The sequence below is a fragment of the Vitis vinifera genome, chromosome 11 (genome assembly GCF_030704535.1).
Source record: "Vitis vinifera cultivar Pinot Noir 40024 chromosome 11, ASM3070453v1".
In the NCBI taxonomy this organism is placed as follows: Eukaryota; Viridiplantae; Streptophyta; class Magnoliopsida; order Vitales; family Vitaceae; genus Vitis; species Vitis vinifera.
Window position 1 is genome coordinate 4,851,762 of NC_081815.1, and position 16,091 is coordinate 4,867,852.

At 37.5% G+C, this 16,091-nt stretch overlaps 1 protein-coding gene across 4 annotated transcripts in view; it reads right to left on the reverse strand.

Moving 5' to 3' along the window:
- LOC100256021 (uncharacterized) overlaps positions 1-16,091 on the reverse strand; it is a 31,997-nt gene that overhangs the window by 4,658 nt on the left and 11,248 nt on the right. For 3 of the 4 annotated variants that reach the window (XM_010658138.3, XM_019223047.2, XM_010658141.3), the window contains exons 9-17: positions 15,815-15,890; positions 15,525-15,707; positions 14,851-15,011; positions 11,956-12,061; positions 11,266-11,470; positions 10,876-11,162; positions 10,530-10,654; positions 637-781; positions 448-540 (exon numbers count right to left, since the gene is read on the reverse strand). In XM_010658138.3, the coding sequence (XP_010656440.1) occupies positions 448-540; positions 637-781; positions 10,530-10,654; positions 10,876-11,162; positions 11,266-11,470; positions 11,956-12,061; positions 14,851-15,011; positions 15,525-15,707; positions 15,815-15,890 (1,381 nt within the window). The remainder of the gene's footprint in view (positions 1-447; positions 541-636; positions 782-10,529; positions 10,655-10,875; positions 11,163-11,265; positions 11,471-11,955; positions 12,062-14,850; positions 15,012-15,524; positions 15,708-15,814; positions 15,891-16,091) is intronic. The other variant, XM_010658139.3, reaches the window with a different exon arrangement.

Sequence of the window (16,091 nt, forward strand, 5' to 3'; positions counted from 1 at the left end):
ATTTTATGTCTCTAAAATTCTGAATTGTAATAGAACCAGAAAGAACCAAAATTCTCTTGATAAGGAAATGTCGTATCCAGTCATGTCATATCTCATGACAACAACACTCTAATCAGTGAATAAGGCAATGAAGAAATAGGAAAGAAGGCCTCATAATGATTTACACATTCTATGAAGTTTAAGAATATACTTGTATATTGCTATTTATTCATCAAAAAGAATATACTTGTAAAATTCAGCTATGCAAGTAATTACAGAAAGCTGAATCATATGGACAGCAGTTCATCAGGCAGCCAGCAAAGGTAGCACATGAAATCAAACAAACCAAAAACCAAAAAGACTAAATGTCATCATCATCTGAGTTTCAAACAAGGACTCAACTTTGATCAACGATTTTAAAAGTAGGAAAGATGTACTGGAAAATTTTGTTTCAGTATAGTGCCTAACCTGAGAACAAGCTTCTTGATACCTTCCAACAGCACAGAGAAGATGAGTCCCTGACAATGACTTGTCAATCCTGACCATATTGGCAGCAACAACCTATATATTCACACAGTAGTAAGTAGGCAAATTACATGGAAAGGTGAACCACTTTAATTTCAATCATAATATGAGCAGTCTGAAATGAACACTCACCTTAACTGCAAGCTCAAGCAGTGACCTTGACACAGCAGAGGAAAGAGCAACTGCACGCAGTGCATTTGTAGAGAAGTAAGGGCTCTCTGGAGGAGTGGAAAGCAGTATACTAACAGCAGTTTCTAAATTCCCAACTGACACAAGCCTGATTATCAAGGATAAAAAGTTACTAGAAGAGTGAATGTAGCAACTAATAACAATGTCAACAGACGGTGAAGCCTACCCACAAGATGCAAGAGCCACTATGACATAATTAAGTCCCTTTATGATGGACACTCATAATAAACAATGGATTTTGAATGGATGCAAGCAAGGAACCCTAACAGTATCTTCCTTACTTTTCATGTAAGTTAATAAAGAACCATACTTTCTCCTAAAACCTGGAACCCTAATGGTATCTTCCTTAGTCACTTTTCTCCTTCTAAACAATCCTCAGTTATCTTTTCTGATGGTTCTAAAAGTCAAGTCTCAGGTGAAGGAAGTGTTTACTACTTTGCCTCTTTCATTAATTTTATATCTTCTGCATTTTCTTATTAATCTTTATTTGCCAGTCAACTCATAAAAAGGACTGTTCAATTGCCTTTTTTCCTTCTTTTGTGTATTTTGGGATCTTTGCACCATAAAGATAATTGGTGGAGGGCATGAAAGGAATGAAGTATATCTTCTATCAGCTTCTATACTGTCTACTCAATACGCACTCTCTTCGTCTGTCTCTCCAACACAGGGGCATTTCATATTTAGCACCCTCCTCCAAGACCTCTAGATTTTAGGGTTTCTAGTTACTTCAAGTCTATCCTTTGATTGTGAGTCATATCAACTAAGGAAACACCATTGATCTTCGTTTGCCCGTCAAGTCAATAAAGTTAGTCCTGAGTTGTTTTTGTTAGTTCATTTGATTTGTGGGGACTTTGTAAAATTCCTAATGTCAATGGGTTCAAATATTTTGTGTTTTCTTAATGAGAGCTCAAGAGCTACTTGGTTATACTTGTTAAAAGAGCAGTCAAAAGTCCCTTTTGCTGGTGATACATGGACACTTTAATCTCAACCAAAATATCCATGTCGACATGGTGCGGGTGTGAGATCTATGACTGATATGGATATATTGCATATGATATGACTATTAATTGTACTATCTCTTTCTTTAGGCTATGTTTGGTTCTTAGAAAATTTGAGGGAAAATGCAAAAGAAAGAAAATAGAGAGGAAAAGTAAAAGGAAAGAAAAGTGAAAAAATAAAAATAAAAAATAGATTTAAAATTAATAAATTATTTTTATATGCTACTTCAAACTTATTTAACTTATTTTAACTCTTCTATAAAAAATTAAATAATTTGAAAATAAATAAGTTTCTAACTAATTTTAATTATATTTTATTTTCTTTGATATTTTCCACAACACAACCAAACATGATAAAATAATTTTCCTTATCATTTTTTTTTCTTTCTTTAGCACTTTCTCGTAACCAAACATAACCTTAATTTTTTTAAAATTGATAAATTTATTTCTCTCTTTATCTCTTTCTTAATTTTTTTAAAATAATACTATAAATAAATTATAATAAAAAATAAATAATTTTTAAATTAATTTCTAACTCTTGTAACTAAACTGTTTTATTTATTTCTTAATTTTTTTAAATATTAAGTTATAATAAAATAAAATAATTAATTTTATATAAATTTTAAAGATAAATATAATAAGTAATATTAAATAAAATTTAATGATAAATATAATAACTAATAGATAAATATAAAAATTAATACCTTAAAAAATCTAGAGATGAATTATAATAATTAATATAAAATTCAATTTTTTGATAAGAAATTAAATATGAATCATATTTTGTCAATATCTAATCTATTAAAATTACAAAACCAAGATAAAATTTTAAAATTTTAAACAAATCAAAATTTGTTGGTATAATATTGTCTTAAATATTTTTCTTAGCAACTTATTAAACTAAAAGACAAATAGTAGTAACATCAAAGTTGTTAGGACAATGAGTCAAGTACATTGTTTGTTGGCAATTTTCTTCCAATTTATTTTCTGGCTTAGGAAACTTTTAAGATAGTGATTTACTCTTCAATGAAGATCCAAGGTTGTTGTTGGCTCAATTGGATAGTCACAAATAAGCCTAAAAAGTTTTGGTTAGTGGCAAGTTAGGTGCTCAAAGGGTAAATATGGATCAATATATTTTTTGTGCTTTAAAATACTTAAATTAATGTTTTGGAAAAACAAGGATGCTCAAGCGATGGAAGCAACGCTCAAGCATTGGAACCATTCAAGCGCTTATTCAACACTCAAGCGTCTGAGGCACTCGAGGGGTGGGTAAATGCACTCGAGCGCTCGTCTTGAATCTACTAGAATATGGAAAAATATTTTTTGAAAATTCACGAATATTGTATTTGGAAAATTCGGGATATTCGAATCTCCTAGGACTTCCAAGTTTAAATCTTGGGTTGTTAGAAGACTTGCATCCCTTCAACAAGGTTGAGGAGAATTCACTAGAGCAATTGGAAATTGCTACATCACAGACATGGATCAAGTTGTAGGTTCCGGAGAGTAAATCTTAGGGGTAAGCAACCAGGTAATTTATATGTGACTTGATCTGAAATAGTGGATTTTATATAGGTCTTAGATCCCGTGGTTTTTTATTTCCATAGATAGTACGAGGGTTTTCCACGTAAAAATTTCCTATGTCCCTTGCTTATTTGTTTGATTTTAGTTATTTTGTTTAGTTTATCTCTGATATCGTCTTGGAATTAATTTGGGTAAATAATTCAACTCTTAAATTATAATCTTTTTAGATATACACAGTCACCCCCCTCTAGGTATTACCTTACTGGACAACGGTTTTTCAAAAGTAAAATAAGCTTTGCATCTTATTAAAATAGAAAAGATATAATAAATATATTCCTCAATTACAATTAACCATGTAATATTATAATGACTAATACTTATCATACTATGTTCATATTTTGTGTTAATTTATTTTTGCTTGATGTTTTATCCAAGTACCCACACCTATAGTTGAGATCATTCTCAGCTGAATCTTTGAATCCAGATTTTAGAATGCAAAGGATCCAACACCTAGAAACATACATGCACCCGATGCCTGTACCTGAACCCGTGAAACATAACCCTTTTGTATTCCAATCTTTTCTCAATGAAATAAGAATCAATTCGATTTATCTATTACAATACTTCGTTCTAACAATGTTTTGGAGTTTTCTAATGCTTCTATTTCAAATGTCTGCACAAAGAATGGAGTTGTTCACCAAACATCCTATTCATACACCCCACAAAAGAATGGGGTAATTGAAGGAGCGAGAGAGCAAGCGAGAGAGCGAGGGCGATGGCGATGAGGGAGAAAGCTAATCGGGGAGGTGAAGAAAATGGCAGGGGAGTAGCTTTGGGGTGGATTCGAAGGTTTTTGAAGTCAAAGTGGAGGAGAGAAGAGGCAAAACCCTGGTTTTCATCGTGGAAAGCAAGAGAGGGGTTTCGTCAAGGGTCCGACTAGGGCCGACAAGTGTTAGGCTCTTTCTGGAGGGTCTGGATCAGTGCGTTAAGAATGGGAATGAAGATAAATGGGAGAAGGGTTGGAAGGAAAAGGGGAGAAGTTACTCTATGGTGCGCGAAGCCAACAGGGCGGGTTGTTTTCTCTGGTTAGGGGTCGTCGACTCGGAGGAGAAGAGATATAGTATTTGTATCCCGAAAGGCAAAAGGGAAAGGGGGGGATGGTTAGCTATGGCGGAGGTCTTACGGAAATTGATCGCTAGTTTCGACAAGAAGGAGAACAAAAAGGAAAAGAAGACCTCCAGAAGGTTGCAAGTAGAAATGGGGAAGAGGCTGGGAAGCAGGGATAGAAATTTGGTCAGAGTGGAGGTAGAAGGGGAGGAAATTAGTAGAAATTTGAGTAGATTGGAACATTGCTTAGTCGGAAGCTGGAACCCTAGGGTAGCAGGAGGAGAGAATCTGGAGAGGTTGGGATGGTTAATGGCGTGTTCTTAGGGGTTGAAAGGAAAGCTTGGTTTGGCAAGGCTGGAAAAGGAATGGGTCCTTTTGGAATTCGAACTTGTGGAAGAAGCTAGACGAGTCCTCACCTCCGGGAAAAGGTCGGCAAGAGGGATTCAAGTAGGTTTGGAGTTCTGGAATCCAAGGTACGGGTGCTTGGAAGAAGGGGAAATAAGAAACAAAGCATGGGTGAGGATCCTGGGTCTGCCAAACTCCCTTTGGGTCCCGTCCATTTTGAGAAGAGTGGGGGAAGAGTGCGGCGGTTTTTTAGCTATTAACCCATAGACAGAAAGAATGGAGGAACTCCAGTGGGCTAGGATCCTAGTTAAATCAAACGGAGAAGATCTGCCAAGCTCGCTGGAGATCAGGGTCGAGGAGACAACCTATCACCTTCCCCTTTGGTGGGAGGTTTTGCCGTCGTTCAGACAGAACTCGGGGGGCTATCGTGGTTCAACTGGTCGTTCCAGTGGAGAGGTTAGGGGTGACGGTGGTGCAAGCGTTGGCCCACAAGTGGAAGAGCGGGTAAACGCAAGGCCTGAGGCGCTGTCACTGACAGCAGATGGGACTGAAGGGCAGGTGGACGGGGCGGGCAGTGACTTGACTGAGGGCTGGATTCAATTCGGGTTGGCAACCTGGTTTCCTATGGATTGTTCAGTAGCTGGGCCATCTTCGACTGGCCTTGCCGAGGATCTTTCGGGCGTGAAGAGGGCTGAGGGCCTCTTTTGCAAGGCCCTTCAGAGGGTGAAATTTTAAAAGGGGCTGGGGATGGAGGGGTTGGGCCTGTGGTTGGGCCGACGGGCTCTAAGGGTAAGGAGAAAGTCGCAGTTGTGGAGAACGGGCCGCCCTTTGGGCCTTCTGTTCCTTTAAGGAACAGACTTGGCCCGTCTCTAACCCAACTTAAGGCTTTTGGGGTGCAGCCTATTAGGCCTTCTGTTCTGTTAAGGGACAGCCATGGCCCATCCGAGATTCAGCCTACTGATAAAGAACTTTCTGTGAAGGTTTGCTCCTCTTCTCAACCTGAATTCTGCAAGGAAAGCAATTTTGAGCTTGAGTTTATAAGCCTGCGAGAGAAGGAAGCCGGGAGAAAGCAGCAGGTGGACTCCCACTACTCATTGACAGACTGCGTGTTAGCGGGAGAAGATTCGAGGTATGGGTCCCTATCAAATTTGGGGGGCTTAAGGGATTTGGGGTCTACTTCTCCTTCTATCTCTTTTTCTTTTAGTCGGACTCTGGAGGGGGAGTTTTACGACCATTCTGGGGAGATAAGGGAGGTTTGCCAGAATGGAAATTTGCTAAGTTTCCAAAACGCAGCTGGGCCCATTGTGAATGGCAATGGCTGCTTGGAATTGGTTGAGTTTAACGGTCCTATTTTAGTGGCAAGGTTTTCGGAGGGGGGTTCAGCTTAATCTGAGTCCCAAGAAGGAAGGGGGGAAAGGGAACTTAATTGGGAAGAAAGTAGCCTAGCGAAGTTCAGCCACTTCTTGGGGTTCTCGACTGAAGGTTTGGAAAAGGAAATCCTGAGTTTCTTGGTCAAAATTAGAAAAAGGCGGGAAAGGATTCACAGTAAAGGTCTCTTGGAAAAATCAAAATTTGAAAGGGAGCTAAAAATGTTGGAGTGCTCAATTAACTACGAGGGGGTAGGTAAGAAGAAATGCCCTCTTCAAGGCAGAGGGGGTTAGCCAGTGGTTGTCCAATGAACCTCAAACTGTTGAGCTGAAATGTGAGGGGAGCGAACGACGGCTCTAAAAGGAAAGTAATCAAGTCTGTCGTAAGGAAGCAGAAGGTGAATCTGATTTGCATTCAGGAGACAAAAATTCAAGTTTTGTTTGATAGGGTGGTGAGAAGTTTAGGGTCAGAAAGATTCTTAAACTAGAAGGCCCTGGATGCTTTTGGATCGGCATGAGGCATTTTGATTTATTGGGACAAAAGATCTCTAGAAATTCTGGAATGGGAGGAGGGCCAGTTTTCTATATCCTGGTGGCAGCTTCCCAATTGTTGTTTTTTGTGTGGTTGTGAAGAGAAAAATGTAAATCATATTCTCATACATTGTACAGTGGCCAGAGTGCTGTGAGATTTAGTTTTGGGATTGTTTGGGGTTCAGTGGGTGTTTCCAGAAACTGTAAAGGAGGTTTTATTTAGTTGGAGGGGATCCTTTGTGGGGAAAAAAAGGAAAAAACTTTGGAATTCCATTCCGTTGTTTATTTTTTGGACGGTTTGGAAGGAGAGGAATAAACTAGCTTTTACGGGGGAAATGAGCAATTCAGAGACTTAAATATTCTTTTGTTTGTAATATATGAGGTTGGGCTAAATTGTATATTGGAGAGGAGTCGCCTTCCCTCATAGGCTTTCTGGTTAGCCTCCAGATAAGGGGTGGTGGGTTTTTTTGGTTTTTTGCTTGTGAGGCCTTAGTAGCCTTGTATACCCCCTGTATACTTTGTGGCTATTTTGCCTCTTTTTTTTTAATTTTGTACTTACTTATCAAAAAAAAAAAGAATGGGGTAATTGAAAGAAAAAATAAGCATCTCTTAAACATGGCAGGAACCATCATGTTTCATATGTAATTTCCAATTAGATTTTAGGATGAAGCTATCCTCACTGCCTGTTATCAGATCAATACACTTCCTTCATCAGTTCTGAATTTTAAAACTCCATATTTTGTACCTTCCCCTGGTGAACCACCTTAAGTGCGCCTAGACTCAAGGCGCCACCACTCCCAAGTTATAGCACTTGCTTGCCAAGATATGTGCCTTATTGAAAAAGTGTGCCTTGTCAGCTTTACTCTTCCTTTGTAAACACTTTTATTTTTGAAATTTCTAATTATATACTGAAATGTATATAATTTCATTACTTATTTATTGAATGCTTCTTTTAAATGTTTCAAATCTTAAATTTTTTATTGATCGGATTAGATTTTGAATCATATTTTACAAAATTGATGTGTATTCTAGGTCTCATTTCACTTCACTCAAGCGCACACCTTGTGTTGCACCTTGCACTTAAGCTATAGGAGACTTTTGCGTCTTAGGTGCGCCTTGCGCCTTTTAAAACTATGTTGTGCAGATGTAACTTTTTTCGAGTCTGCTCCTTTCTTTTCAACCTCTGAATCAATTTTTGGTTCTGAATTATTTCCTTCCCCTACTCCTATCCCTAATCCTATAGTTTTGTCATCAAAACCACTTCAAGTTTATGCAAGGAGGAGAATAGGACAGCATGATGACCAGCAAAACTAATATTTTCCCAATCTTAATGACCTCTACTCAAAAGCCAATCTCGGATTAGAGATCCTACTCCTGATAGTGAGTTCTCTGACCTTGATTTACCTGTCGCTCTTTAGAAAGGTAAGAGATCCACCACAAGGTATCCACTTGCTAACTATGTTTCATTGGAGAATCTTTCACTTTCATCTTGATCCTTCACCTTTTCTCTTTTTATTATCTCTCTTCCTAAAACCTATCAGGAAACACTTATAACTCCTGGCTGGAGGGTAGCTATGGGGGAAGAAATGAAAGCCTTGCATGACCATAGCACCAGGGAATACAAGCTCTTCCTACGGGTTAAGAAGTTGAGTGTAGATGGATCTTTACCATCAAATGCCAACCTGATGGGTCTATTTTGCGGCTGAAAGCTCAAATTGTAGCCAAGGGATATACACAAACTTATGGAGCAGATTATTTTGAGACATTTTTGACAGTTGCTAGACTCAACTCTGTTCGGGTTCTTATATCCTTAGCAGTTTCTATGATTAGCCTTTGTATCAACTAGATGTTAAAAATCCCTTTTTAGGAGATTCGCAAGAAGAGAATTCAAGACATTTTTGCCAATTGCTAGACTCAACTCTGTTCGTGTTCTTATATCCTTAGGCAGTTTCTATGATTAGGCTTTGTATCAACTAGATGTTAAAAATGCCTTTTTAGGAGATTTGCAAGGAGAGGTTTAAGTGGAGCAACCTCCTAAATTTGTTACTAAGGGGGAGTCTAGCATGGCATATAAATTAAAGAAAGTTATTTACGGTTTGAAACAATCAACCCAAGCTTGGTTTGATAAGCTAAGTGGAGTAATAGAATCTCTTAGCTTTGCATGCTGCCATTCTAATCATTCAATGTTTGTAAAGCATACTTGTTATCATTATTATTGTTATTTATGTGGATGGTACTATTGTCTTTGGCAATGATCTTAATGGCATAGAGGAGGTGAAAAGTCAACTCAAGGAACATTTGCAAACAAAAATTTTGGGACAAATTAGATACTTTCTTGGGATTGAAGTTGCTCATAGCAAAAGAGAAGTGCTTTTGTCCCAGAGGAAAAATGTTCAAGACCTCCTAATTGAAAAAGGAATGTTAGGGTCCAAACCTACAAATACTCCTATGGATCCCAACTTATAACTTGATGATGAGATTAGTTCTAACTTTGAAAACAAAAAGAAATATAGAAGCCCTGTGGGCAAATTAATCTATCTGATAGCAACAAGGTCCAACATTACTTTTATAGTAAGTGCAATTACTCAATATATGCAGAGTCCAAGACAAATTCAATGGGAAGCAGCTTGTCGAATCCTCAGATATCTCAAACAAACAATTGGTATGGGTGTCTTATACAAGAGAGGTAAAATTTTGGATATAGTAAGCTACTCAGATGCTGATTGGGCTGGTTCTAAGTCCGATAAGAGATTGACAGGCAGGTATTGTAACCTTATTGATGGAAACTTAGTCACTTGGAGGATTAAGAAGCAAAATATCGTAGTCAGGTCTTGTGTTGAGGCAGAATACCATGCAATGGCTCATATTGCCTGTCAGCTCATGTGGCTGAGAAACCTATTGAAAGAGTTTGGAATTACAATTAAAACTCCTTTAGTCATGTATTGTGACAACCAGGCAGCTACTTATATAGCTAGTCATCCGATTTTTCATGAGAAGACTAAGCATATTGAGATTGACTGTCACTTCATTAGAGAAGTTGTGATGACTGAAGAGATTGTCTCCCCATATATGATGTCAGAAGATCAAATTGGTGATCTCTTCACTAAAGTGATGCATAAGAGCCCATTTCTTCTTTATTATTCCAAGTTAAGCATTGAGAATATTTATACTCAAGCTTGAGGGGGAGTGTTAAAAAAGGATTGAAGATAATATTATTTTTCTTAAAAGTATTTTCTTCCTTTTCCATGAGTTGGACTTTCCTTGTTGAAATAGGAATCCTTCACTATATATTTATGAGGTGGACTTTCCTTTTGGATATAGGAATGTACTCTATATATTTGTATAGTTTTCCCATACTTTCAAGGTGAGTATATGAAATTTTAGCTTTCTTTTATCAACTATCTTATGTTTAACCTCCTTTCATGCATAGGATCAAAAAAGGGGAGAATAAATAATAGAGAAATTTAAAGGAAAGACGATCAAGTGTATCTATTATTCAAAATGTTAGTCAAGATCAAAAGCAAGGACATTTGAGGAGTTTTAAAGGAGGATAAACGAAGCAAGACTAATAATAGGCACTTAAAGGCAACATTACAAACCAAAGCTCTGATACTTCGAAGTTACATATCTCTATTATTAAAGGAATTCTAAATGTTGGTCAAGATTAAAAGCAAGGACAATTGAGGTGATACTCAGCAGTCACTATTTTGGACATTCATCTCCAGTCTGATCTGGGTAGGCTGGATACCGAGAATCCAGGCACCGCTTGGATTCAGAAACTACGATCTGTATGTTTGCGCTTTTGGGTCCAAATAAACTTACTATAACTAGCAATGAATACATGCATTCCCATAATTAACTTGACTTGACAGCATGAATTCATACTCATCTTGTGCTAATTAAGATTGGCAAAAACAACCACCTTCAGAAACAACAAAATAATGAGCATGTGGATGAGAAGGCTCACTCATGTACACGGTTCTGAATAGCCTCTGCTCCCTCCAGTTTCTCATGCCAAGTAATCCGCTCATTAGCAGTTTCCCACAACTCTTCTTGTTCAAAGGTCATCAACTTAAGTTGACCACAATCCTGCTAACCACATAAGCTAATTTAAAGTAGAGAAGCTGGCATACTTAAAATATCACAACAATTCCCTAAAACATCTTGTCATACATAGCAGACCTCATCTAGTCAAGTTATAAGATGTAGCAGCCCATCTAGTGGTATTAATATTCCATAACTAAAGGATTAAGGATCTGAAAATAAATTTGAAGATAAGTGTAAGAATGGTGTCTAAAAACTAAGTGAATTACCACTGCATCCCTCTTCCTTGCACCTGGAATTGACTTCCCCTTTGATGTTATCCTACTCAGTATAGATGCATCATCAAGCTCTGAAATTGATGCTTGTACAGAGGCCTTCTGTGGAGACTTGTTAATTAACTTATTCATTAAATGGTTAACAGCATGACGCAACTGTAACCAAAAAATTGCTTCTAAGGAATCACCAAAGATAGCAGCTGCAAAAGCAAACCTCACGGCAGAACCTTTTTTCACCACAGCAGCATATAGTCTTGCCCTCTCATCATCAAGTATGGAGCCTTGTGTGGTGGAAAATTAGCAATAGGTAAGAAGATATGATCAAATGCTCAAGTGCAAAACCTTTGAAAGAAAAAACCACCACCATAGAAGACAAAAACCCACCTTCTTTTCTGTAAGGTTCTAACACCTTAAGAAGCATCTCTGGCACCACAGAGTCACCAACAGGTGGTGAATCAATCATATAACTGCGGAGATCTCCTGCACCTGAAGCAGTTCCTGGAATCAGGTGGTGTCTCTTATCCTTAGTTGTGCTGCATGTATTGAACCAATGTGGCTTTACCCCCAATTGCAAGATCATCCGCAGTGCCTGTAGTGAAGAGACAAAGTTGAAAATTTAGTAGCTTAATGAAAATGAAAATCTGTAGTCATTCTCTATAGTCTATTAAAGGTAAGGGAGTTTTCGCATTAAATTTTGAGATTGCTATATTTGGCCATATCCTCGTGATTCTGGATGTCCCAACATCATTTCTGAGCAATGAACAACAGATTCTGTGCCAGTGGTACAAGAGTTGTAGAACTTTGTCAATATTTTCTCTAAAAGATAAAAAAAAGAGATGAAAAAATAGTTGAGATGAAATATATGCTCATGTAATATTTGGTTTTTGAGTGTCTTTCCCTTTATTCCAAGCTAAGCACTCCCCTCATGTTGTACATTTTACCCATATATTCATATGACACAATACTCAGACCAATATAATTAGTTATTACAGACAATTGGCACAAGAACAAGTAAAAATAGGGATTTAGCATGCTGAGTTAGAAGAAAATGAAAAGACAAGAAAAAAATGATACCACAGCATGTGGAGTAGGAAGCAGTATGGGAGAACATAGAGGCATTGGCCGGAATCTCTCTTTAATAGCTCTAGGATGGGGCCCATAGCTAGTTTTTTTGTCATTTCTGCATGAAAATAAACGTGGTTACTATTGTAGATAATAGCAAGTTTCCTAACAAATTACTACTCAAGAATAAATGTCATAACTTCAAGGTGGAAGTTTTACTTCAAGTGGTACCCAAGTACAATCCAAACAATCCTTTAATGAAGAGAATTACTCTCTAAGTATTATCAAAGTACAATCCAAACAATACCTAAATTCAGAGAATTAATTCAATGTAATAAAAATACCAAATGGTTTGGCATACTGTACAAAATACAAAACAATCTGCTTCATCGTTAGAGTGACAACATGTTGGCATTAAATTTATCTTCAGTGAAACCTTGCAACCAATCAATTGGGAGCAATGGATTTGTCACATAGCAGCAACTTATTTATTTATTGATGAGTAACTTTTTTTTTTTTTTTCCTTTTTCCTTTTTCCTTTTTCCTTTATGGTACTTGCCAAGACTTGAACCTTGAACCTCCCACACTTTTTTAATCAGAAACACACTAGATCTTTTTTAATAGATAAGCGCTGAATATATTAAAAAGAGGCCAAAAAGCCACAAAGTATACAGGGAGTATACAAACCGGCTAAGCCTCACAACCAAAAAGAAAAGCAAAAAACCCCACCAACCCTTAGCTGGAGGCTAACCACTCCAAGAAGCCTAAAAGGGACAGCGAATTCTCTCCACTATACAATCTAGCCCAACACCATAAATTACAAAAAAAAGAATTTTTTAGTTTCTGAATTGCTATCACTCCCCCCCTAAATGTTAGCCTATTTCTTTCCTTCCAAAGCGTCCAAAAAATGTACAACGGGATAGACTTCCATATCTTTTTCCTTTTTTTCCTTACAAAAGGGCCCCTTCAGCTCAATAAGACCTCTTTTACAATTTTTGGAAAGACCCACTGAACACCAAACAAAGCAAAGACCATATCCCACAGGACTTTTGCCACTATACAGTGTATGAGAATGTGATTTACAGTTTCCTCTTCATAACTACACAAGAAACAACAATTCGGGAGTTGCCACCCTCTTTTCTAGAGCCTATCTAATGTAAGCATCTTCCCCCAAGTGGCCTCCCAAGCAAAAAACACTATTTTAGTTGGAACTTTATCCACCCAAATGCTACTTTTCGGAAAGCCGGTGACAACGGTATTGACCACCAAATTGTACGCTTCCTTGACTTTAAACTGCCCATTTCTTTCTCCCTTCCAATAGACTAAATCTTCCTCTAAAGTAGGTTTATAGCTCCTCAAAACATGAAGCAAGTTACCTACCATATCCAATTCCCAATCATTGAAATCCCTCATAAACCTTAAATCCCAACCTCCTTGACCGACATTTTGATCCCACATTTCTTCTACCGTGGCATTTCTATGAGCAGCCATGCCATAAAGGTGAGGGAATCTTTGGGACAGCATTGTACAACCGCACCAAAGATCAGTCCAGAATCTGATTTTGGTGCCATTTCCAACAGTAAACGCCATATTTTCCCAGCACCAATCATTTTCCTTCAAAATCTCCTTCCATACCCCTAGATCTTTTGTACTAATTAAAAAGATGAAGGATGAGACATTCTTCCACAATATACAACTCTGATTAAGACAAGAGAATAGACCCTTTCACAAGAAGCCTTACAAACTGAACAAACAAAAATAGGTTAAAAAAAACTGAAGCAACACTTTTTTTTTTGATAGGTTGTAAGAAAGTTATTGACAAGGGTACATTCTTTTAGATTATCATATTACAAAAAAAATATAGAAGCATTTGAACAACAGTCTACATGAACTGTGAAGGCAAATTAGCATCAGGCTTTCCATTGTCTTCCAATCCCACAAGATGCCGCAAATTCCGCAAAACTTGAGAAGGCAAAGCCCCCAACACATCACCCAACCCATCATTTGCTGATCTAAAGAAATGACAAATGAGCCGAGCCATTACCCTAAGAATTTGCATTTGGTTCTGACAAGCATCAGGCATGTATTTGCAGCATTTGCTTCTCAAGCTCAATCTGCAAACCCATCACCTCTTTTTCCACTCCATCTCCTCCTCTTCCCTCTTCTCCTCCATCCTCATCCTTCTCCAGCGCTCCCCATCAAATTCCTGTTCCAACTTCAACTGCCTTTCCAATTCCCACCTCACCCACATCATTTGCCTCTCCTCCAATTCCAACACTAATTGGAGGCAAATAGACTACAACAAAAGACACCTTAACCTTGAACCTCTCACATCCCTAGGCCATCCTCTTGCCAATTGAGACAAGCTCAAAGCCCTCAAGGGCAACATTCGCTGTCAGACACACATTCTCAAAAGGACTAAAGCTTTTTAACCCTTTTTAGTCCAGAAATCATCTTATCAAAGAACAATATAACATAGTACTGAGTCCAGGTATGTTCTTGAGGTCTTTTCCAAGTAGATCTAATTTCCCAATTCAAAATTTGGTTCCATTTTTGGCATAAAGCAAAGTTATTTTATTGAAGTGAAATGTATGAACAAATGATGGGCAAGAAAAGGGTAGCACATCATCAAGGGAGAGAATAAGAGAATAACATGCTCCAGCAAGGAGAAAAAGGGGGGGAAAACTAATGAAATTCCTCCAATCCAATTCACTCCTTGTTCTTCCAAGAAATTAGCTGCTGAATTAGAATTATGTAATCAAATGTAAGAAGAGAAGATTGTCAGACAATCTCCCTCCCATAATAGATATCAAAGATATTCTCTTAAGGTATTATAATGATGTACTGATGTAGTAAAGATGTAGTATTAAGAACATAAAGAAGAGTTAAGTAAATTGTGACACATACATATTAACCTCAACAAGTCGAAAGCTACTATCAGCCCCTGCAATGCACAATACCAGAGGATCATTTTTATCAGTTCGAAGGGGCAACCAGTCAAGTTCCAATACAAGGGTTCCAGGAAACTGTGGTTGCAGGAGGGAATTGGCTAATGGGTCCTGTGAATCCTGTAAAAATATACAGATTTAGTTATCATAACTAGAAAGATTCTTTGAAAAATATAGTGAACCAAAATGAATAACTAAATAAATTCCAAAGACATATCATCCACAGAATATGCAACTTATGTACATAATATTTTCAACATATGTTAGTTGGAGACTCAACAGAAGTTGTGAAGTGAGTGCTTCCCAGCCCCCTAATACTGACAACCACAAAAAGTCAAATATTAGAAAATGGGCGGAAATGTTGTGGGAAGTCAGAAAAGAGCAGTCTATTCCTTGTTATATAGTAGGCTTAAACACGTTGCTGACTATGCAGAAAGAATAAGCATTCCCTTATCCATGCAACATATATGGTTCCCCAGTAACAGCTCCATTTGGCAAACATGAGAGAATAATTGACCATCAAGTTACCATTTATTTAAATCATATGCACACCACTAGTCAAATATGAGAATGAACAATTACATTCACACTAGAAAAATGGAAATTAATAAATCCCGACTTTTTTATGCTTACAAGATCAAAAATAGAGAATGTATTGTCATAAAATAGTACAGCAATACGCCCTCGGCTACGGTCTCCGGCAACAACTGGCGAGAATTTTATTCTCCGGATTCCTTCTCTGTGGGTGTTAAATGAAGAAGACTGTCCGGTTGTTACATCCCACCACCGTATGTTTCCTGATCTGTCCCCCATAACCTGAGAAATACTGAAGTTATTGACTCAAATGACGTAAAAATAAAAGGTTAGGGATTCTGATTCAGACTGCTAATTAAATAAAGATAATTCAGATGTATGACACATACTACATGAGGCACGCGGTAAGCCATGGCTGTAATCAATCCATCAGATGAAACAAATGAAGAAGAAGGCCATTTTGGTCTGTGGACCAGCAATAGGAAACCTTATGAGATAGTGAGCTAAATCAAATTATAAAAACAAATGATAAACAAATCAAAAGAGATAATCAGAACTAAAGCTTAATCAGTAATACACCTTTAATTTCTGGGAAAAAAATAACTAGAAGTTCAAGTTCAGATACCCGATATGGGTAGAACATTTTTGACAATATGGCAATTAGTC